Source organism: Neofelis nebulosa, chromosome 3, assembly GCF_028018385.1.
Source record: "Neofelis nebulosa isolate mNeoNeb1 chromosome 3, mNeoNeb1.pri, whole genome shotgun sequence".
Taxonomy (NCBI): domain Eukaryota; kingdom Metazoa; phylum Chordata; class Mammalia; order Carnivora; family Felidae; genus Neofelis; species Neofelis nebulosa.
In genome coordinates, this window is record NC_080784.1 from 145,746,918 (window position 1) to 145,770,167 (window position 23,250).

The window sequence follows — 23,250 nt, forward strand, 5'->3', positions numbered from 1 at the left end:
AAGACACCATGTCTTTAGACAGAAAACCCAAGATCATAAAGACACTAACGCTATTTAAAATTTATTACATTAATGTAATCCAAACAAAAATACCAAAAGGTTTTTCTCTCCACAGAACTAAAAAAATCTGGTTCTCAAGTTCATATGGAGAAATAAACAAGCAAGAATGACTAGAGACCCTGTAAATTAAAAAAAAAAAAAAAAATGAAAAAGAGCAACAAGGAGATACTAGGTCATAAACAGATAGGAATCAAAGGATAGACAGAATGAAAAGTCCAGAGATGATCCATCTACAATTGGGAATTAGTTTATGAAAAAGATAGCATATAAGCATTAGTGGGATACAGAAGGACTTACAAAATGTTGGGACAACTAGGCAGCTATCTTAAAAAAAGATCAAAGGATCTATAACTCATACTGTTCATCAAGAAAAATGGAACAAAAATTTAAATGCAAAAAATGAAACCAGAAACTGTGAGATGAAAATATGGGTAAGTCTGTTAAAATCTTGAAGTGGGGAAGGCCTTTCTAAAAAGTATGATATAAAATGTAGAAGTGATAAAGGTCTCATTAAAAAAATCCAAAACAGGGGCGCCTGGGTGGCTCAGTCAGTTAAGCGTCTGACTTCGGCTCAGGTCATGATCTCACGGTTCGTGGGTTTGAGCCCTGCATCGGGCTCTGTGCTGACAGCTCAGAGCCTGGAGCCTGCTTTGGATTCTGTGTCTCCCTCTCTCTCTGCCCCTCCCCCAGTCATGCTCTGTCTCCCTCTGTCTCAAAAATAAACAAACATTAAAAAAAAATTTAAAAAAAAATCCAAAACAAAACACCAAGTCAAAAGACCAGGAAAAATGTATTTGTAACTTATCACAGATAAGGGTTGAATTCCTTAATAAAAAATGAGTTCCTATAAAATTAGAAATTATTTAACCCAATACAAAAATGGGCAGATGATATGAAATATAAGAAATGAGAATTCATGGGAAAACTTTAAGTGGTGTATAAATATACAGAAAGCTATTCAACCTTTTAGAATCAGAAATGCAAATTAAAACTCACTAAGATAATATTTTTCACCTCTCAACCGACTGGCAAAAATACAAGTCTGTTAATACACTGTTGGTGAGGCTGTGGGGAATATAGCTCACTGCAATCTTATTTCGCACTTTGCTAGTGGTTCAAAATGGGATTAGGTAGGGAAAAAACAAGGAACAGAACAGTGAATATGCATAAAAAACACCTAAAGACACCAGAAGAAATAAGAGGCAGGGACCCAGGACAGGGGTGAGGCCATGACTTCTTATTGTATACTTTTTATAACATTTGATTTCTAAATCATGTATATACATATATATGTATTTTAAAGTGTGTGTGTGTATGTGTGTGTGTACACACACACACACATACACACACACACACTTTTAAAGGACTAAATTTAATTCTAATAGTAGCAGTGTGGTGTCAGTGAAAACATTTGGTTGAGAATTAGAAGAATCAAATCTTCTATTGTCCTACCTTGTGGAAGTTCAACATGCTATGTGGACCCCAATTTCCCCATTTAGTGAACCAAGGCCTTTGGACTAAATAATCTCAAACACAGAAGTTAAAAGGATAGGCTCTGAATACCAGGATTTGTATCTTGGTTCTAAAACTCAACATCCTGAAACTTTATCATTATCCTTCAATAGCATAATAATTAATACCCATTTCATAGAGTTGTGGAGTGGATTAAATGGGTTAATACACATTAAGAACTTAGAACAGCACATGGTACATAATAAGTGTTTCATGAGTGCTATAACTATGAACCATCCCTTCTAGTTATACAATTCTATGCTACCTACTACTGTATTAAAAGTAGAATAATGCACCAAATTTAAAATAGATGGCACAGGGGCGCCTGGGTGGCTCAGTCAGTTGAGCGTCTGACTGTGGCTCAGGTCATGATCTCACGGTTCGTGGGTTCAAGCCCCGCGTTGGGCTCTGTGCTACCAGCTCGGAGCCTGGAGCCTGCTTAGGATTCCGTGTCTCCCTCTCTCTCTCTCTGCCCCTCCCCTGCTCATATTCTCTCTCTCTCAAAAATAAAGATTTAAAAAAAATTTTTTTAAATAAAGTAGATGGCACAACAAAGTTTGAACTAGGAAAAGGAAAAAACAGTAAAATTGCTAGGATAAACTTTTTTTTAAACCTCAATGAAATACAGGTGGTCCTTGCTTTTTTGCTAGGTTAATAGAAACCTATGAATATTGGAAACATGCACAGTGAGGACTGTGTAATAATACTTTTTTTGTGCAGACTGTATTATTATGATGTTCATCAAACCATGATTTATAATAAAGAAAATGGAAGATAATTAAGTATACAAAAATAAGGAGATGGTTAACTAACCAATGGTATATTTATTTGGTGAAATATTATGCAACCATATAAAGTTATATTTATTTTGTGTTTAAGAACATGGAAGATATCTGTAAGGAAAGAGGCAGCATACTCAATGGAATCTAATGTATGATCACCCCTATGTAAGTAAATAGTATAGAAGAAAAAAGACTGAAATTTAACCAATAGTTACTTTTGGGTAGAAGTCCTACTTTCTACTTTTTTATTTTTCTAAACTTTCCAAAATGAAAAGAAACTCAACAATTAATGAGTGCAAAAATGCTATAGTGTTTGTCCAGCGTACAATCACAAAATGTTAGTAAGATCAACCCAACAAAATCCTGATGAAGCTGCTCTATCATCCAAAAAATAAAATTAGAGATTAGACCTTAAAGGCTATCAAAACATTCTATGTCATTGCACTCTGATCTTCTGATGGATTCTTTAGAAGATAAACACCAAGAATAGCTTAAAAAAAAAAAAAAAAAAAAAAAAAGGAAAAAAAAAGTCCACACTCCACTTCATAGAATAGTTTCATAAAACTCTTCATTTTGTTTATATGTTTATGTGTGTTTGTGATTGTTTATAGGTTCAAGTCAAGAAAAAGTATGTATCTCTTTAGCACTCCAGAGCATATGAACCACTGAGATGTGGAGAAACAAATGGATGCTGAAATTGTAATTTCAGAGCATTCTGAGGGTTTAGTTACTAGAAATCACAGATTTTACAGGCTGGAATGGAACCACAAACAAAATAAATGAAGCTGAATTACCTTTAAGATAGACTATTATGTTTTCCTTATTATTTTCTATCTAAATAGTTCCTCTTGTTCCTACTTTGTGGATTTCAAGTGTAGTATTTTACACTGTGTATAGAAATATGACAAGCTAACATTTTAAATTTCTACTCTTCCAAGTACTGAAATGAGGTTCTAGAGTGTTATGATTAGACTCACTTTCAAGCAGTGGCCTCTGGCAATAGAGATTTAATAAGAAAGGGGCACGATGGAACTTTCTGAGATTACGAATATGTTTTATATCTTGTATTTGGGTGGTGATTACAGAAGTATATTAACCCATCAAAAATCATCAAATCGAACATTTAAAGTCTGTGAATTTTACTGTGTATAAAATTAGTGCGGTAATGCATTACTCTCAGGTGCCTCCAAAAACTCCTTTTTAAATGACTGACATGTATACTTTTAAAATATCTAGTATCAAAAATTCTGGAAGCTAAAACTGCTGAATATATCTGTGTTATTAACATGTGTCATATCATACTCATACACAAAGATATAACTCCTAACAGCACCTCAGTTATTACTAGCAATACTGCACAATTGAACATATGAACGTAAATATTAAGGTACACTCCCTTTTTGCCAAAGACTGCACAAAAAAAAAATCAAAACCAACACAAATCACACTCCCCACACACATCAAAAACTAACCCCCAATGGTAATTGTACCATATGGGTTATATCCAGAATAACCCACAATATCCAATTTAAAAATTTTTCAAATTACAAAATTATACTTACTATTGTACATTTTCAATAATCTAAGTAATAAAAAAGTCATCACATTCTTTCATATACTGACTAAAGACAAACTTCTTAACCCTAAATTTTACTAGCTTTGAAATAGTTTCAGGGGGGATAGAGAAGCAAGCTTAGGTGAGGAGACACACAAAACCAACCAAAAAAACCCAAACCAAGCTATTCCAGAAAGTGCAAGCATACCCGGAGGAAGCACAGGTACAGCTTCAGACTTTCATTCCCACAGCTCTTAGTAACACCACTACATGGAGAAAATACCCCATGGAGAAAAATTGGAGAGCCACTTAAGATAGAGATAAACTTGCTGACACATGAAAGTGTGAGTAGAATGTAACTTCAAACAAGCAGTTAAAAAAACCATCAGCAAAACCCAAGACAAAGGAAAGCCTTGCTGTAAGAGGGAAATGCCTAAGCTTAAACAAGCGATACATACCCGTCTGTCGATCTTATCACCCTGTAAATTACACATTAAAAATTATTTATAAATATTACTGCTTTAGAAAAATTTAAATCCAGAAAAATCCCTCACAGATGGTCTCTCTACAAACCCACACCAATAATTTGGGACAGGATAGTTCTAATATTTTATTATGTAACATTATGTAATTATCTAATATTTTATTGTAACAGGATAGTTCTAATATTTTATTATGTAATATTTATTATGTAACATATATATTATGTAACATATTTTATTATGTATTTTATTATGTAACATAATATTATGCATATTATTAATATGTATTTTGGAGGAGAAAGGATCATTTTACAGCACTGTGCTGCGAGGGGGAAGACACCACTATCTTGAGAATTTCTCATAATGCATTAATTGTGACTACAATGTTAGAGCAAAGTCTCTGGTGGTGGTGGTCCGTTAACTGCTGTTTGGCTTAAGAAAAGCTATTTTCAACAAACAGGAACATGAGAATGAGAAGTATTAAATACACATGGATATGAATATTTAGGGGTAGTTTTTTCAAATCACTAAGAAATAAATGATAAAGATGCAACAAGCTTTCAATTTAAATAAACAGATTTTAAACAATAAAGAGAATGTCTGATCCCCTTTTCACTAGTTAATTTTTAACCGTAATTTATAACTTCCTATGGATGATGGCATTGATGTCTCTTTAAAAGCTCACAATAAAACAATTCAATGAGTGTGTCAAAATTAAAAATTAAGAAGGACACAACACATTATCACCAGGAGGGAGAGAGGAAAATTCTAGGGGACAGCACAATTTTAGACTTAAGTATATTTTTACTCTAAGTGACTCTGAATGTTAATGACTATAGTTTTGCTAAACAGTGAACCTGAACTGTTCAACAGCAACAGAAGTCCATGTGGACAAATCATCCAACTGTAAGTGACCTTCGTAAAGACCTTATCATCCACACTTCAGTGAAGCTTTGTTGTTCTCATTAGGTGTCTAGAGGAATGCAAACAGTTACATTTTTCTCTGTATTACTAGATAAATTATATGCCTTGGGGTTTTGAGGGTTGGAGAGCTCTCAAACATCAAGGAGTACAATGTTTAGTAAGCGATGAACTGGTATTGTTTTCTGAAAGGAAAATCAACTGGTCTGGGAAGAGAAAGAGGGAGGTACATAGCTATGGACCACTTTATTCTATTCTCTCTCAATAAACAGACCCAAATTCGGCTACTGAGCAGAAAGAGAAAAGGACATGCAAGAACACTGGATGATAGAAAAAGGAAACAGAAAGAGAAACAAAACACCTTTCTGTCCAGAAGATGTGTTTCATGAAGCAGATCTTACTATTTGGCAAAACCATTCTTGTAAAAGTATGTATTTCTTTCTCTCCACACCCTGTTTCAGGTTACACTGAGTTAATGAGCAGGTAAGTCCATGCCTCTTTCCTTTTTCATCTGCATCTACGAAGGATACCCTTAAATCTTTGTATCACTGACACAAAAACGTATAGCTGAGATTTTTTCCCCCTTAGAGCAGTTCCACTCGCCAGCCACGTTACCTGTGAAAGGATGTTGGTGCACTGTTGCAATAAAGAAACTGGAGGGTTGCCGATACTTGTAGCAAGTTGAACCCTGAGCAACTGTTCTTTCTGGGTAGCATTTTCTTGCAAAGCATGGGCAAGGGCCACAGCAGCACACCAGTTTGAAAGTGAATCAGTAGAAAATAAACCTCCGCATAATAACTGACCAGCTGAGACTGAATTACCTGTTGCTACAAAGATGGCAGGCAGATGATGATAAAAAATTAATTGTTGTTTTACACACACACAAAAATAGTATGAAATACGATTTTAAAATCTGTTAATTAGGGGTATTAAGTTACATTTTTAAAAGTCTGCTTTTCAAGACAAAAATGAAAGATGACAAAATGACCCTGGAAGAAGAGTAGCAGAACAAAGAAATAATTACATTTCAGGCATCAAATCGATGAGATAATACTCCAGAAAATTACTGTCGTAATTAAAAACTGCATTTCTAAAGCAAATCCAAGGAAATGCCATATTTTAAATATTCCACTACATCCAGGGTCTTTTATCATTTACAATATAACTTATCATTAAAAGCTGGAAAGACTATGTACTTCTCAGAACAGAAATTATAACTAAATTATTTACCATCAATAGTGGAAGGTAGAAGCGTTGACACAATTTCTCCTTGTCCTTTTTGGTTTTTATATAAGAAACATTGGAAACAGTAGAGAACGGCACAGCGCAATACAAACGGCTGCCTTTCGTTAACCATGGACATGAGAAGTACCACGATTGCCGGTCTGTTGCATTCAGAAAGAAAAGAGCAAAAGAAAAATTGCAACCCAAGGACACAGATCAGTAACTAGTCGCTTCTGCTGACTGAAACACCATAAGCAGAACACCAGCGAGGTAAGTATTCCACCTCCATTGCACAGGACAGACAACTGCCGCTCGCACAAGCAAGCGATCGGGTCTGCGTAAGGCACGGAGAAGTGCGAGGGTGATAGCTGAGCCCAAATACCGAAGCTCCAAGGACCACAGACTCTTTTAAAACACCAACATGTTTATCTTGTCAGATAATTTCTAGTTTCAAACATACAGGTGAACTTCTTAAAAGATGTATACATGAGATATACTAAAAACCCAAAGTAAATTCTGACTTCCTCAGAGAAATAGCAATATTTCCCTTTTCCTACCTTGGTGGGTTTGAAGGTGCATTTACAGAAGCAAAGTAGTCTTGGTTTACTTGGTAGCCTCGAATAACTTCTGACACAGTATTAATGGTCTATTTAGGGGGAAAAATAAAAATTGAGAGAGAGTAAGTCAAGGAAGAAAACCTGTTTTCAAAACAAAATGTTATATCCTTCTGTGGTTTGCTTTTAAATGCTAAAATTCAGATACCAAAAAAAAGGAGTGACAGCATTATAATCCTGTTAACGCTTTTTCAAAATAACGCTTTAAAACATTAAGCATAGGGCTCTAATTACAAATAACACCTGACCATAAGGATTTAAAAGTCTCAAAAAATTAAAATCAATAGTATCCTCTAAAATACAGAATCTATTTCTACAAAACAAGGGTGCTTCAAACTAAAATCAGCAAACACATTTAAAATATAACAAAATTAAAACTTCAATTTAAGGATGAAGTTGAAAATACCTCCAAGAAAATAGAATAAAAAGGCAAACTAGATACACAGAAAGTCTAACAAATCTATTAGTGGAGTTGCAGAAATAGAACATAAAAATAATTATCAAGAAATATAAAAAACATTCTCAGGACTGAAGGACACAGGTCTACAGCTTGAAAGGGTCCAGTGGGTGTCAACAATAATTGGGGAGGGTTAAAAAAAAAAAAAAAGTCTGTAGTACTGCACATTATCAGTATATTTCAGGAAACCAGAAAGGAAGAGAAGATCCCAAAAGTTTCTAGAGAAAAAAGTTACATGAAAAGGATTAAGATTAAAAATGGCTTCAGATTTCTTAACGGCAGCTCTGAAATAATGTTCACAAAGTTGAGTGTTATGATTTCTAACCCTGAATCTATACCTAGCCAAACATTAGAGTAACTCTGAAAATAAAGGAATGACATGTAAAAGATAAAAACACGTTCTCTTGCCATTTACTTTTTTTAGGAAGTGAAGTAAACTAAGATAATGAGTCAAAAGGTGGGGAGTAAAGACATGGAATCCTGGTAACTAAGGGATTTAACTCCAGAGAGGAGTAAAGGGAGATCCTAGGAGGATGGTGAAAGTCCTGGGGCTAGAGATGTGCACAGAAGTAGACCAGCCCATATTGGAGCAGGAGGATGGAAGGGGCTTCTAGAAAAGAAGAAAAAATGTCTAGGAAAAAAATGTCTGGGATGGGAAATGGCATGTTAATCATATTGATAGTATTAATATGCAGATACACAGAAAAACAGTAAGATGAAAAGAGAATACTATTACAACTTAGGAAAGAGAGATATTTAAAAATGATACAGGGCTTTGGCTTGGCAGGGAACAGTATTTGTACAGTCATAAAATTATAAAGCCTGATTACTGATTTAAATGCAAATTACTGGGGTGACTGGAGGAAGTAAATTGAGAGGGTTATGCAGAGGGGAAGCAAGACTTAAGGCAAGGGAGGAGTGAGGCTGCAGATAGCTAGCTGCTTTTGTTACAAAACTTTTATTATTAACTATTCTTTTAATGTGCATGTGTTAATTTGAGAAAGATTTTATGAAAGTTTAAATAAACTAAACCTTTCTTTTCTTCAAACTAACCTCTTTTTCTTAATAGGTAGGAAACAAAAAACGCCAAACATCAGGGAAAAAGAATTTACTGTTCTAGGACTCTGTAAGACTACTTAAGTCTCAAGTCTTATTTGACTAAGTCATACTGTTCTCAACATTAAAAACTTAAATCATACTGTGCACTCCTGTTGAATATAATAAAATTAATGAAAGTCCTGTAAGCTTGAACAGTATTTATATATTATTAAACTTGAGGGATGAGTACACCTTTTGGAATTAATACTGTCATCATTATGCAAATTATATTTTAGTAGGATCAATAAAGAATTTAACATATAAAAATGGTTAACTATTACTGTTTTGCCTTCAGCTGACATCTAATTCTTCTTAGGATTCCTGATTTCAACTTCCGCAAGAGTAGCCTCTGCCTCCATTTGGTTTACCTCAGTCAGGATATCAGCAGGCACTCCAGTGGCCATTAGGATAGTGCAAAGTTGCTGCAGTAAGCCACACTGGAACATAGCTTTCTGGCAGCTACTGGTAGCACCCGGAGGGTTGGTGGGAGATACCAGCACACGAACCAGCTGTGAAAGAAAGAGAAAGCAAAAGTGGTCTTTTAAAGATGTGAAAAGTCTTGAGGCAAATTATCTGTATGAACACGAACGTCTATGTAAAGGATTCCCCTCACCTATTCAGCCAGATCTAGATGCTCTTTCCTTCACACTCTCATGGCAATAGTTCTGTTATAGTACATAGCACATTACGCCAGTTTGTCTCCTTCAGGTGATTGTGAACTCCCAGAGTAGAAACTGCCTCAGTCATTTTTGTATTCCAAAGAAAAGGCCCAGTATTTATAACATAGTGTATAGTCAATAAATGAATGAATAAGTAACAGGGTGGTATATTTCTTACCAAAGTAAAGATGAACTACCTAATTATGGAGAAGGTCTGAAAATAGAATGGCTTGGGGTGAAATAAAGTCCCCCTAAACTGGAGATACTTAAAGAGAGACCAAAACTAACCCCTGAAGACATGGTAGAAGATTTATGCGTTAGGCAAGGGGCTGGCCTCATTGATTGTTAATGCTAATGAAACCTTTATGGTTCTATGATTAGTCTGAACTTGAACATGAAGTCTGAGAAACATAAAAAATGTCATCCCAAACAAATGTTCAGCAGTTACGTCTTCAAAATAATTTCACATATAGCTTGTATTTTAAAACTAGACTTACCAGTCTATGTGTGTACAAAACCTTGTATATTAAGATCAAATGGGATTTTATAATATTTTTATTAAGAGGGTTGATTAATACATTGATGTCACTAGAGAGAAGCTTTAGAATTACATAATGGCTCAAATCTTTAGACCTTTCTGGTTAGACCTCCATGGCTTTTTGTTTTGGTTTTTGTTTTATTCTCCTCTTATCCCTAATTGAAATATATATATATACATATATATATATATTTAAAGCAATACCAAGCTATTTGTCACTTCTCCCATAAATATTTCTACATATGCCTCTAACTAAAAAGAATTTTAAAAAACATGATCATCATGCCATTACTGTAGCTAACAAAATCAACAATAATTCCTTAGTATCATCTAATAGCAGTTGGGTATCTTCATTGATGAGGTAAATAAAGAAAAAGTAATTATCAATCTTCTAGATGACAGAGAAATAGGAAAAGGTGATTGAAGAAAGAGGGAATATTTATTATAAGGATAACAACATAAGGGAAGACTTAGTAACAACATTCAAATACGTAAAATACCGTAAGGAATGGACTTATATTTTCCCTGAGAGCAAAACAGGGGGAAGTTTGTAGAAGGCAGATTTTGACTCATTATATGAAGTTTTTAAGAGCTAGAATTACCCAACAATGAAAAGGATTCTCTCATAAGGTAATGAGCTTTCTGGGAACTGCTGGCAATATCTGTCCAAAAAATGATATATAAGGGTATATTCCTATAGGAATAGGAGGCAGAACTAGTCATAACACTATCATTCCAAGAAAAATTAAAGTGTTTTAGGACTAAAAAACTTTTCAAAAAGATGCTTCCCCAAAATTTAATCTGTAAAATTTGAATGAATACCCTCAAACACATCGATTTCAATTTATAGAATTTTTAAAATCAATCATGATTTCAACACAATGATGAATAATTCCAGTTAGGAAGTTATCTGTCCAAATAGGACTGTTTATCCTCATTTTTGATGCATTTTCATTTGGTGCATAACAGAGAACTGGAAATACAAGCAACCCAAAATAAAGCTATAAGGAAACAGCACAGTAATAGGCTGAAAAGTAGAAGATAACCTGTGGCCTGCGAAGTCATGAATGCATTAACTACTCAATCTTTGAGATGGAGAATATATTGAAGTGAATTAAATTCAGTTTATTTTGAAGTTTACATTCTTTAAGATTTTATTTACTTTTTAAAAGTAAAAAAAACTTAACCAATTTACTACATATGTAAAAATAATGTATTTTTTTGTTTATATGCAGCACCCTAGTCTAATTTTTTTTTTCTTTTGGTAAAGTAGTACTTTTTAAACAGCGGCTTTCTTCAAAAATGATTCTTTGCTTAGTACTCTAAGCCATAAAACATGAGTGGACTCCTCTAGCAGTTTAAATTTTCCCTGCTTGGTAGGATATATATAAGCTTTTGCACATCACCAGATCCCTTCGCTCTGTCTAATCATGTTTTGAAAGGTATTTTTCTACAGGAATTTCTTTTATTAAGAAAGTGGTGTTGGGCAAAATATCAAGCTTATACTTGGAATGCTATTTCTAAGGTGCAAAAAACATGTTGAAAAACTAAGTCTTGAAATGTGTAATATTGACATGTGAAAGTAGAAAGGATGAAGTGGGGGGTATAAAATAGAAATATTCTACCCATGTTCTCCTGTAAAATATTTTCCTGACAGGTTTGAGGCATACTCTATATAAGGTAACTATAATTTATTATCTAAATTGGGACACTTTAGAAGTGAAAGAGGACACTGTTCATAATTACAAAACGATTATTAGCCTGGCAAAATGGGGCATCTGGTCACCTTAATTACCAATTAACCCTATACAGGCAACTCCCAGGGCATGCAACGATATTCAGACTCTAATTACTAGAGAAACTATCCATCTAGTTTTGAGGAAAACAATTTCAGAGACGCAGGAACAATTCAGAGATATTCAAAGACCCACAAGAATCACCAGAGAGCCAGTAAGCTGGGAAGCTAGTATATAAACTTAAGGGTTTGGAGAGGGAATAATAAAGGAATAAGTAAGTAAAATACTTCAAAGAACTTCATATTTTCTCTGATGCAGAAATCATTTGGGATCCTATTGTCTTCACTTTTACCATTCATCAACAGTAAGCTAAAATAAAATTGCAGGTGACTTGTCATTTTAACTTATATCAGACTTAAAACAGATTATTAATCTTTGGAGGCAGGGACATTATCATTCATTTCCTAGCAGTCTCTACCTAGCTCTCAGTAAATGTCTACTGAGTGAATTTATTTGCTGAACGCAGTATTCCGTACATTAAAATTTACATTAGAACCTTAACTGAAGAAAGTAGATTTAAAAAATTCAAATCAACAATCTAACCTATTATTCTCTGGGTGCAAAACCCATCAGGAAACTATACGTTTGGATTTGCTTTAAAATAATCCAGCAGGGCAGGGTGCCTGAGTGGCTCAATCAGTTAGGCATCTGACTCTTGGATTTGGCTCAGGTCAGGACTTCACGGTTCCTGAGTTCGAGCCCTGAGTCAGGCTCTGTAGCACAGACTACTTGGGATTCTCTCTCTTCCCCCCGCCCCACCCTCCCCTGCTCACTCTCTCTCTCTCTCTCAAAATAAATAAACCTTAAAAATAAATAAAATAAAATAATAAAATAAAATAAAATACAAATAATCCAGCAGGGCAAGAGAAGGGAATAAAAGATGAAACAAAATTGCCACATGTTAATAATTATTGAAGTTGAGTCATGGGCATATGTACTGGGGGTTGGAGGGAGCGGTTAATGGCAGTGGATCTCTATCTCTGAGCATAACTGCAAATCTTCATATTAAAAGGTTTTCTTTTAGGCCCATCTGAAACCAACTCAATATCCTAGATTTATCAAATACAAGCAATTTTCTTTTCTTTGAAAGGAATGTTGTCAAAATTCTTGTCACATTTATGTCTAACTATAGTGTACCTGTAGCATTACGTGCAGATTAGTCACTTTCTGTGCAGACCAGCCAGAATTTTCATCGCCAACATCAAACCAAGGTTTCATACGTTGAATATATGAGCCTTCTTTAAAAAAATTTTGATTGGAATTGTTGTTTTTTAACAAGTTTTGGAGCAAAATCAGACAATCTTCCACTACTATGCCTGAGAAAAGAATGTAAAATGGAAGTGTTAAGGCTGATAAAACCTGAAGGAAAATTCACTCCCCAAACACTTAAATAAGACAAAACTTCAAACTCAGCATTTCTTCAGTACAGCAAGGCAAAAAGCCTGTTCTGACTCCTGATGGTCACAGGCCACAATCTGCGTGCTCTTTCTTAGGTTTCCAGTGATCTCTTGACCTCTCTGTTCAACTACCCCTCACCTCAATAACTCAGATTTTTTCTTCAGATCCCAGATTAAATATCAAGACCTGATAAATAGGTTGGCATCACCAGCCACATGCTTTCACAAGAAACTGCTCCTTTTATTATTATGTAGTATCTGTCTTCTCTACTAGATTATAATTCATAAAGACAGGAATGTGAATGTCCTACTAGGATACAGTGACCTACTCTATATCCTCACCAGAGACAGAAACAAGATATCAGGTCTATACATATCAGCTCACTATTAAATATTTGTTGAATGAATAAATCATATCTTATTTAGTCACTAAGAAGCACTGGACATTGTTGTCTTGAGTCTCTTCCTTGAAACTTCCTCTTCCCTTGGTTTCTAATAACTACTCTCTCATGATTTTCCTTACAGATCTCTGGCCACTCCTCAGGCTTCCTATCTTTCCTGGTTCCTCTTCTCCATTTACTTCTATCTTTGCTTACAACATACTATTCTATAGGGTAGTTCCATCCACACTACAGCATATACTATCATCACGGCTTAAAGCTCATCAACTGATCTCTATCATGTGTTAGTCTAACCAAGGATCTGTCTCCTCTGTTAAGAATATGACTAATGTTGGGGTGCCTGCGTGGCTCAGTCAGCTGAGCATCTGACTTCAGCTCAGGTCATGATCTCGCAGTTGACGAGTTCGAGCCCTGCGTTGGGCTCTGTACTGATAGCTCAGAGCCTGGAGCCTGCTTCCAATTTTGTGTCTCCCTCTCTCTCTGCCTCTCCCCTGCTCATGCTCTGTCTCTGTCTCAAAAATAAAGATAAACATTAAAACAAACAAAAAAAAAGAATATGACTAATGTTAGATGTTCACAGCTAGTAAGTTCCTCTGCAAGGTACACTCACACATTTACTCCTAGTAGTTGAGGTCTGTGTTTATAAAAATCAGTTTTTTAAATTTTTTTAATGTTTTATTTTTGAGACAGAGAGAGACAGAGCATGAGCAGGGGAAGGGCAGAGAGAGAGGGAGACACAGAATCCGAAGCAGACTCCAGGCTCTGAGCTGTCAGCACAGAGCCCAATGTGGGGCTTGAACTCACAAACCGCGAGATCATGACCCGAGCTGAAGTCGGATGCTTAACTGACTGAGCCACCCAGGAGCCCCAGTTTCTTTTTTAAATAGACTTTATTTTTGGGGCACCTGGCTGGCTCAGTCAGAAGAGCACATGACTGTTGATCTCAGTTGGGGTTGTTTGAGTTTGAGCCCTACAATGAGTGTAGAGATTAAATAAAACTTTAGGGATGCCTGGGTGGCTGAGTCGGCTGGGCGTCTGTCTGACTCTTAATTTTGACTTAGGTCATGATCTCACAGTTCATGGGTTTGAGGCCTGCATTGGGCTCTGTGCTGACAGCATGGAGTCTGCTTGGGATTCTTTCTCTCTCAGAATAAAATTAAAAACTTAAAAAAACCCCACTTTATATCTTAGAGCAGCTTTAGGTTTACAGAAAAAATGAGCAACAAATAAAAGGAATCCCCATATACTCTCTCCCTCCGTTTCCCCTTTTATTAGTAGCTAGCATTAGTGTGGTACATTTGTTAGACTGATGAATGAAAACTGATACATTATTAAAGCCCATGGTTTACATTAGGGTTTACTCTGTGTTGTGTGGGGTTTAGCATATTAGTTTTGACACACATATAACATCATTTATCTACCATTACAGGATAGGATAACTTCACTGCTCTAAAATCCTCTGTTACACCTACTCATTTCTCTTTTCTCCCATCCCAAATGCCTGGCAATCATTCATCTTTTTGCTGTGTGTATATAGTTTTGTCTTTTCCAGATATTATACAGTTGGAATCACAGAGTATATAGTCTTTCAGGCTGGCTTATTTCACTGAGCAATACGCATTTAAGGTTCCTCCATGTCTTTTCATGGCTTGATGCTGTTTTATTGTTGAATAATATTGGATCGTCTGGATGTACCACAGTTTACCCATACACCTACTGAAGGACATTTTGATTGCTTTTAAGTTTTAACAATTATAAATAGAGCCACTATAAACATTCGAGGGCAAGATTTTGTATGGATATAATTTTTCCACTCATTTGGAGAAATACCAAGGAGTGTGATTGTTGGCTCATATGGTAAGAGTATGTTTAGTCTGGTAACAAAGTGCCAAACTGCCTTCCAAAGTGTCATTTTGCATCCCACCAGCAACGAATGAAAGCATCTGTAGTCCCTGTTTTAGTTTGCATTTCCCTAATGACATATGATGTTGAGCATCTTTTCATATGCTATCTGCCATCTATATATCTTCTTTGGTGTTATTTTTGCCCATTGTTTATTGTTGAATTTTAAGAGTCCTTTGAGTATTTGGGATACAACTTCCTTCTGAGATATAATATGCCAATATTTTCTTCCAGCCTTTGGTTTATTCTTTTCATTCTCTTAACAGTGTCTTGTAGAGAAATTTTCAACATTAATGAAGCCCCACTTATCAATTTTCTCTTTCATGGATCATGCCTTTGGTATTGTATCTAAAAGTAAATTACTTTCGTAATTTACAAATCCACCATGCTATTTGCACTAGTTATTAACTATTATTCACGTAACTTTAATTACAGCATATTGTTACAATTGTCCTATTTTATTATTAGTTGTTGTTGATCTCTTATTGTACCTGATTTATAAATTAAACATTATCATAGGTATGTATGCACAGCAGAAAACATAATATACATAGGATTTGGCACTATCTGCGGTTTCAGGCATCCACTGGGCGTCCTGGAATGTATTCCCTATACATACGAGGGGACTATATAATAACACAGCTATTTTTATAAAAACTAAGTTTAAGTCTTTGGCAAAACTTAATGAAAGCAAGTCATTAAGAACAGCTGTTGTTATATATGGGCAATACAAGTCTAAAAAACAAGAAAAGTAACTGTAAAAACCCAGAAAGATCTTGCATTCCACTGTAAAGAAATAAAAAAGCAAATCCTACATGATGTATTATAGATATGATATATGAAACATGCAGAAAGATGGAAAAACTCCAATGAGTGGACCCATATTCAAAGAAAAGGTTTTGGCCCTAACTCAAAAGATCAGTATAGCAATGCACGTTAGAAAAAAATGTATTACATTGAACTTGAAATAAAATCTTTAACGTGCATATTTTAAGTCCTTTTAAAAATCTCTGATTTAGGGGCGCCTGGGTGGCTCGGTCGGTTAAGTGTCAGACTTCGGCTCAGGTCATGATCTCGCGGTCTGTGAGTTCGAGCCCCACGTCGGGCTCTGTGCTGACAGCTCAGAGCCTGGAGCCTGTTTCGGATTCTCTGTCTCCCTCTCTCTCTGCCCCTCCCCTGTTCATGCTCTGTCTCTCTCTGTCTCAAAAATAAATAAACGTTAAAAAAAAAAAATTAAAAAAAAAATCTCTGATTTAACCAATCCTGATCTCTCCAAATTAGAGGCTTCCTCACCTCATACTGCTGAACCATGTGGATCCTCACCTCCTGAAGAGGAACCACTATATCCCTTACGAAGGACCATAAATCTCCATTAAATAAGATCTGCCACCAGAAGCATCTGAACGCTCTGGAGGAAACAGAATGTCAAAGCCCTCACTATAACTGGCAGCCTTCCCTCCACTGTGTGAAGGCCACCATCAGTTACAAGGAGCCACTGGGACTTATCTTAGCAATCCTAAAGACAAGCTAATTCTATGTTGCCTTAAAATCCCTGTTTTCCTTGGTCATCTCTGAAAATATGCACCTTGCTAATCACCTATGCTCTTTTATGTTCTCATTTTAAAATACTTTTTTTTCCTCTACTTAATCTCCTTTCAAACTCTTTTATAAGTTACCTCCAACTCCCAAATATTAGTTAACAAAACCCTCAATCACTTCATGAAATGCTTTTTTCTTTAAAGAAGCTACCTTACCTTGTAACATTCTGAAGTGAAAGCAGATCATGCTCTCAATCCCATGTACCTCAGAGTCAGGATATGGATTCTGTGATCCTACTGGCCCAGTGTACTTTCCAGAGACCAAAGTTCCTCTACTCTCTCACAAAATCTCCCGTTCCTTTGAGGATCAGGCCACCTGCCTATACCATCCATCTCTTACCATTCCTAATTGCATTTAAGTAAAAAAACGTGGTCACTACTCTTTGTTCACTGAAAACATTGCCAGCATCTTGCTCCAAATCTTCTTTCTCTACTTACTGCTGTCACTCTTGATTCCAAAGACAATCCATCTAATACCTGGACTTCTAAGTTCCTTGTCCTCATCTTCAGAGAGAATTCTTATTCCACTACTAAAACCTCCCATCTTTCCAGCTCAATATTCTCAACATATCTGTTCTATGACTTCCCTGAGACTTTCAACCCATCAATAAGTTTTTGAAACTCCCATTTTAGAAACCCCATCTTTACTTCCTTCCCTATCTAGCTTAGATTATATAGATCTTCCTTTCTTACACTCTATAGGTAATATACTAAGTTCTCTTGCCTTACTATCTTTTCATGGTACCTTCCTGGAAAAGACACAACCCTGTGAAAAACTAACTGCTTGGCTTTTTCTCTATCTTGCAGCTCGGCAGCTGAGTACTGGAAGGGAGTGGGGGGATGCAATCACATAATCAAGCAGTCTGCAGTGCTAGAAAATCCCAGTGAAAATCCTTAATGGCACCTTTATCCCTGACTGGAAATCTTCCTAATTTCAACAGTCAACTAGCTCTCCTATTTTCCAAAAGACTTTTTAACCTTCTCCATAATTCTCAACTGTGTCCTCCTCTTTCACTCTTAGCATATTACTCTGTCTTCAACTCAACACCCTACCCCCCTCCCCATTTTTACTTCTTCAAGTCTGAAAAAGGAGCTATATCTCCACCTGTGCCTTCCCCATTATGATGGAAGATGTGCTTCTCCTATCTTAAAAGCCAATTCCTGCCCTTGCTCTGGATTCTATTCCTTCTTCTCCTTCTTTTTTTTTGGTATTGTGTACCACTGATCATCCTCCCTCTCTCCTGTATCCTCCCTCTTTTCTACTTGCTTATGTTGGTTGTAGCCTCTCTTTTTCAAGAAAACACCCTCATAGATTAAAGAAGAATAATATGATAATCTCCATAGATATAAAAAAAATTCACTACAGTTTAAGATTCATTCATGATAAAAAAAACTCTTAGCAAAAGTCAAACTTAATGGTGAGACATCAGCATTCTCATTAAAGTCAGCAACATTCAACTGTACTAAAGATTCTAACTAGTGCAAGACAAAAAAGAAAGGTAGTGCAAGAACTGAAAAGGAAGAAAAACAATTACTGTTATTAGTAGAAAATAGGATCATCTGCACAGAAAGCCCAATTACAACTACTGGCTTAATAAGGTGGTTAGACACAAGATCAACAAAGAAAAATCAAGTAGTGATCAGTTTGAGAATGTAGTAGAAAAACATCCCATGCATATGGTTAAGAAAAACTGTAAGTAAGATGCCTAGAAATGAATCTAAAAAAACAAAAAAAAGAAAAGGTGTAACATCCTTTTGCTCAAAATTATAAAACATGACTCAAAGACATAAAAGAAGATCTTTACAAATTAAGAGATAGACCTGGGGGGGCGCCTGGGTGGCGCAGTCGGTTAAGCGTCCGACTTCAGCCAGGTCACGATCTCGCGGTCTGTGAGTTCGAGCCCCGCGTCAGGCTCTGGGCTGATGGCTCGGAGCCTGGAGCCTGGTTCCGATTCTGTGTCTCCCTCTCTCTGCCCCTCCCCCGTTCATGCTATGTCTCTCTCTGTCCCAAAAAAAAAAAAAAAAAAAAAAAAAAAAACGTTGAAAAAAAAGAGATAGACCTGGGTTCATGAATGGGAAAAGTCAATTCAGTAGAGATGAAAATTCTCCTTAATCTCTAAGTCCAATATACTTCCAATCAAAATTGGAAGTGCCTGACAGAGGGCACCTGAATGGCTCAGTTGGTAGAGCATGTGACTCTTGATCTTGGGGGTTGTGAGTTCAACCCCCACACTGGGTATAGAGATTACTTTAGGGGAAAAAATTTTCAACAGGGATTTTCATAGATCTGGACTAGCAAACAAGTTTCATTCAAATAAAAGAACAAAAGGAAAAGGCATGCTAATTCTGAGAATTCAGAATTCATTCAGATGACCAAAATATATTTCTCAGATATATCTGGTCTTCAGCCACAGTTCCTGAAACCTCCTCAGGGTCATAAAGGTGAAATGGGTATCTTGCTATTAATGAAGGTGATTTGAGGATGTCACCCAAGGGTAGGGACTAGTTGCCAGGAAGAACAACCATGTGACTAGAGGGTTGGAATTTTCAGTACACTACCCCCCTCTGGCAACTCCCCCACCTCCAGGGAGGGGAGAGAGGCTGGAGGTTGAATCAGCTAATGGCCAATGACTTAGTCAATTATGAATTCGTAATGAAGACTCCATAAAAATCCGAGAGCACAGTTTTTTCACTTCTTTTCAGAGAGCCTCCACACTTGGGAAAACAAATTGCTTCTATGCGTCACTGAGCTGGGCTCCAAGCTTTGTAAGAACAGAAGCTCCTTTCTTTGGGACCTCCCTCTATATATTTCTTCATATGGTTGTTGATTCATATCCTTTAACAAACCAGTAAACATAAAAAAAAATAAGATAAAATAAACCAGTAAACATAAGTGTTTCCCTGCATTCTGTGAGGTGGGTCGGAAGCACAGGAAAACAGCCTAAGGCTTATGATTGGCATCTGAAGGGAGTTGTGGAGGGCAGCCTTGTAGGACTAAAGCCTAAACCTATGGAATCCGATGCTATCTCTGGGTAGAATCTGATACTATCTCTGGGTAGACAGTGTCAGAATTGAGTTGAATTCTCAAATACTCTGCTGGTATCTAACACTGGGATTGGATCTGGGAAGCTTAGGAGAGCCAAAATAAAAGGTTTTTCCTATATTCTAATAGATAAGAGATTATTATGAGGTTTAGTAATTAAGAAAGTGTGGTTTTAGTATAGAGTGAGACAAAAAGACAAATGGAACAGAACAGAGAACTCAGAAGCAGACCTTCACACATATAGGTATTTGATTACAAATCTCATACCATCTTTCAAATGCAAAATCCATATTAATTAAATGCAAAAGATAAAATTGCAAAGCCTTTAGTAGAAGAAAATGTTGAAAACGCTCTTTACAACCTTGAGGTAGAGAGAAAAATTTTAAACAAGACACAAAAGCATAAACTATTTTTAAAAGCCAATATGGGGCACCTGGGCGGTTCAGTTGGTAAAGTGTCCAACTCTTGATTTTGGCTCAGATCATAATCTCATGGTTTGTGAGACTAAGCCCCATGTCGGGCTGTGCACTGGGTGTGGAACCTGCTTGGGATTCTCTCTTTCCATCTCTCTCTGCCCCTCTCCCTCTCTCTCAAAAATAAATAAATAAATAAATAAATATTTATTTATATATAAATTTATTTATATATATTTATATATTTATATTTTTATTTATTATAACAGGGCACTCTAGTTTAAATGTGTTAGTTACATTTTGGACAACTAAAAGGGATCAAATGTAGGCAAGTTATAGATTACATAAAAAAGAGGAGAAAGTAATCCTAGATCCAGAAAGTAAATCAGATGAACCTTGGTGGCTTCTCATAAATGTTATTCAAATAGGTTTTATTAAATTCTGACCAGATAATAAGAAGACACAGATCACTTGCTTTGGGGTCAGACCTATGTGGAATCAAATTCTGACTCCATATGTGAGAGACTTCATTTCCTCAACTACAAATCAGAGATGATAATAATACATCACAAAGTGGTATAAGATTAAATAAGCTAGGGGTGCCTGGTTGGCTCAGCTGGTTGAGCATCCAACTTTGGTTCAGGTCATGAACTCACAGTTTGTGGGCTTGAGCCCCATGTCGGGCTCTGTGCTGACAGCTCAGAGCCTGGAGTCTGCTTTGGATTCTGTGTGTCTCTCTCTTTCTCTGCTCCTCCCCTACTTGTGTGTTCTCTCTCTCTCTCTCTCTCTCTCTCTCTCAGAAATAAACATTAAAGAAAAAGATTAAATAAGCTAACATATGTAAAGTACCTGGCTCATGGTTACCAAAATAACATTTTTTAAAAAAGCCAATATATGTGAGTAAAAATTTAAACTTTAATAGAAATAGTATAAATAGACTAGAAGAAGATAACTGAAACATGTATAATTAACAAAGGACTAGTATCCAGAATACATAAAGAACTCTCAGTAATCAACTGGAAAAGGAAAAATGATCTTACACTAACATGGGTAAGCAGGTAATTGAGACGGGTAAAAGACAAATCAACAAAAATGGATGGTGAATACACCATGAAAATATGCTTAATCTCATTAGTTTACAAAATGAAAAGTGAAAATCTGAGTGAGATACCATCTCACACCTATCAAACTGGCAAGCAAGGATTGACAAGAATGTGAATCCATACATAAGTAGACACAAAAGACCATTCGTGACAACAGTTTATATTAGCAAAGATAGATACAATCTGTCAACTCAATTAAAAAAACATCACAGAATATTTATACTACTGAATAATATATAGCACTTAAAATGAATAAACTAGAGTAACATGTATCAACATGGATAAATCTCAAAACATGTTGGATAAAAGCAGCCAGTTGTAAAATTATACTCAGAAGGATACTTTTTATCTAGTTTGAGAACATGCAAAATAATGCTATATATTAACATACGATGTGCATGTGTATAGACTCACACAAACACATGTTAAAAGTATAAAAACACACTGGATGGAAAAACAAAATCAGAATACTGTTATCTTAGAGAAGGAAGGCAGAGTAACAATGGTTATACAAAGGACTTAACTATCTCTTGTGTTTTATTTCTTTAAAAAAATTACCTAAAGCATGTACAGCAAAATGTAAACATTTAATAGAATTGGATGACATGTGTACAAGTGTTTGTTACACTATCTCTTACTGTTTCCTGTATTTTTGAAATATTTCATATGTCAAGAAAAAATTTAAGAGGATAAAAAACATTCCTTGTCAACCTCAATTCCTTTTCACCTCTCTCCCCTGACTTCTCCAAATTCTTTACATGAGTTTTCTCTACTATTAGATCTTCCCACATCTAATTCTAATTCTAATTCTGACACTGCAATATGGATTCTGAGGCAACCACTATACACAGCTGCTCTCCCCAAGGTCATCAATGATGTCCATGTTCTACATCTCAAAGGTACATTTCTGCCCTTATCTTGTTTGACAACCCAGCAGTTTCTAACAATGCTACCCACTCCCTAGACCCTCTCCACAGCGGGTTTCCTCTTGTTTCTCAGCCTGTTTCTTCTCAGTCTCTTTTGCCAATACCTGTTTCTCTGCCATCCCTTCACTATTAGTATAACTTAGGTTTTGGTTTAGCACTTCCCTTCTCACTCCTTACCCTGACTGACTCATCTCATCTTTTATCTCATTTATCTTTGCTTCATCTATCATTCATGTTCTAGACACTCAAATCTTTTTTAAATTTTTTAACGTTTTTTTATTTTTGAGAGACAGAGAGAGTCAGGGTATGAGCAGGGGAGAGGTAGAGAGAGAGGGAGACACAGAATCCGAAGCAGGCTCCAGGCTCTGGGCTGTCAGCACAGAGCCCAATGTGGGGCTTGAACCCATGAACCATGAGAAGTTGGACACTCAACCAGCTGAGCCCCCCAGGTGCCCCTAGACACTCAAATCTTTATATCCAGGCTGGCCCTCCCCTCCAGGGTAATATAGCCAACTGTCAACTACACTACCACTCTACTTGCTAATCCCAGTCCAGTCAATGCAAATAAACTAATTTTCTCCTCCAAACCTAGTGCTAGGTTTTTGGATCAACCTCTCCTTAAAAACAACTAAAAATGCTGAATTAAAAACAAAAAAAGCCTCAGGAGCAATGAAGAGTTTACAGTTTAGCAGGCTAACATTGATAAGAAAATGAATATCTTAGTGAGGTAAGCAAGTATAAATACCTTTTGACTGGGAGTACATTTCTC

The 23,250-nt window shown here is 36.1% G+C and overlaps 1 protein-coding gene across 3 annotated transcripts in view; it reads right to left on the reverse strand.

The window, feature by feature from the left end:
* The window catches only part of USO1 (USO1 vesicle transport factor), a 94,273-nt gene that overhangs the window by 16,419 nt on the left and 54,604 nt on the right, over positions 1-23,250 (reverse strand). For 2 of the 3 annotated variants that reach the window (XM_058722255.1, XM_058722257.1), the window contains 6 exons: positions 12,836-13,014; positions 9,074-9,214; positions 7,094-7,182; positions 6,543-6,697; positions 5,928-6,139; positions 4,368-4,388 (listed from right to left, as the gene is read on the reverse strand). In XM_058722255.1, the coding sequence (XP_058578238.1) occupies positions 4,368-4,388; positions 5,928-6,139; positions 6,543-6,697; positions 7,094-7,182; positions 9,074-9,214; positions 12,836-13,014 (797 nt within the window). The remainder of the gene's footprint in view (positions 1-4,367; positions 4,389-5,927; positions 6,140-6,542; positions 6,698-7,093; positions 7,183-9,073; positions 9,215-12,835; positions 13,015-23,250) is intronic. The other variant, XM_058722256.1, reaches the window with a different exon arrangement.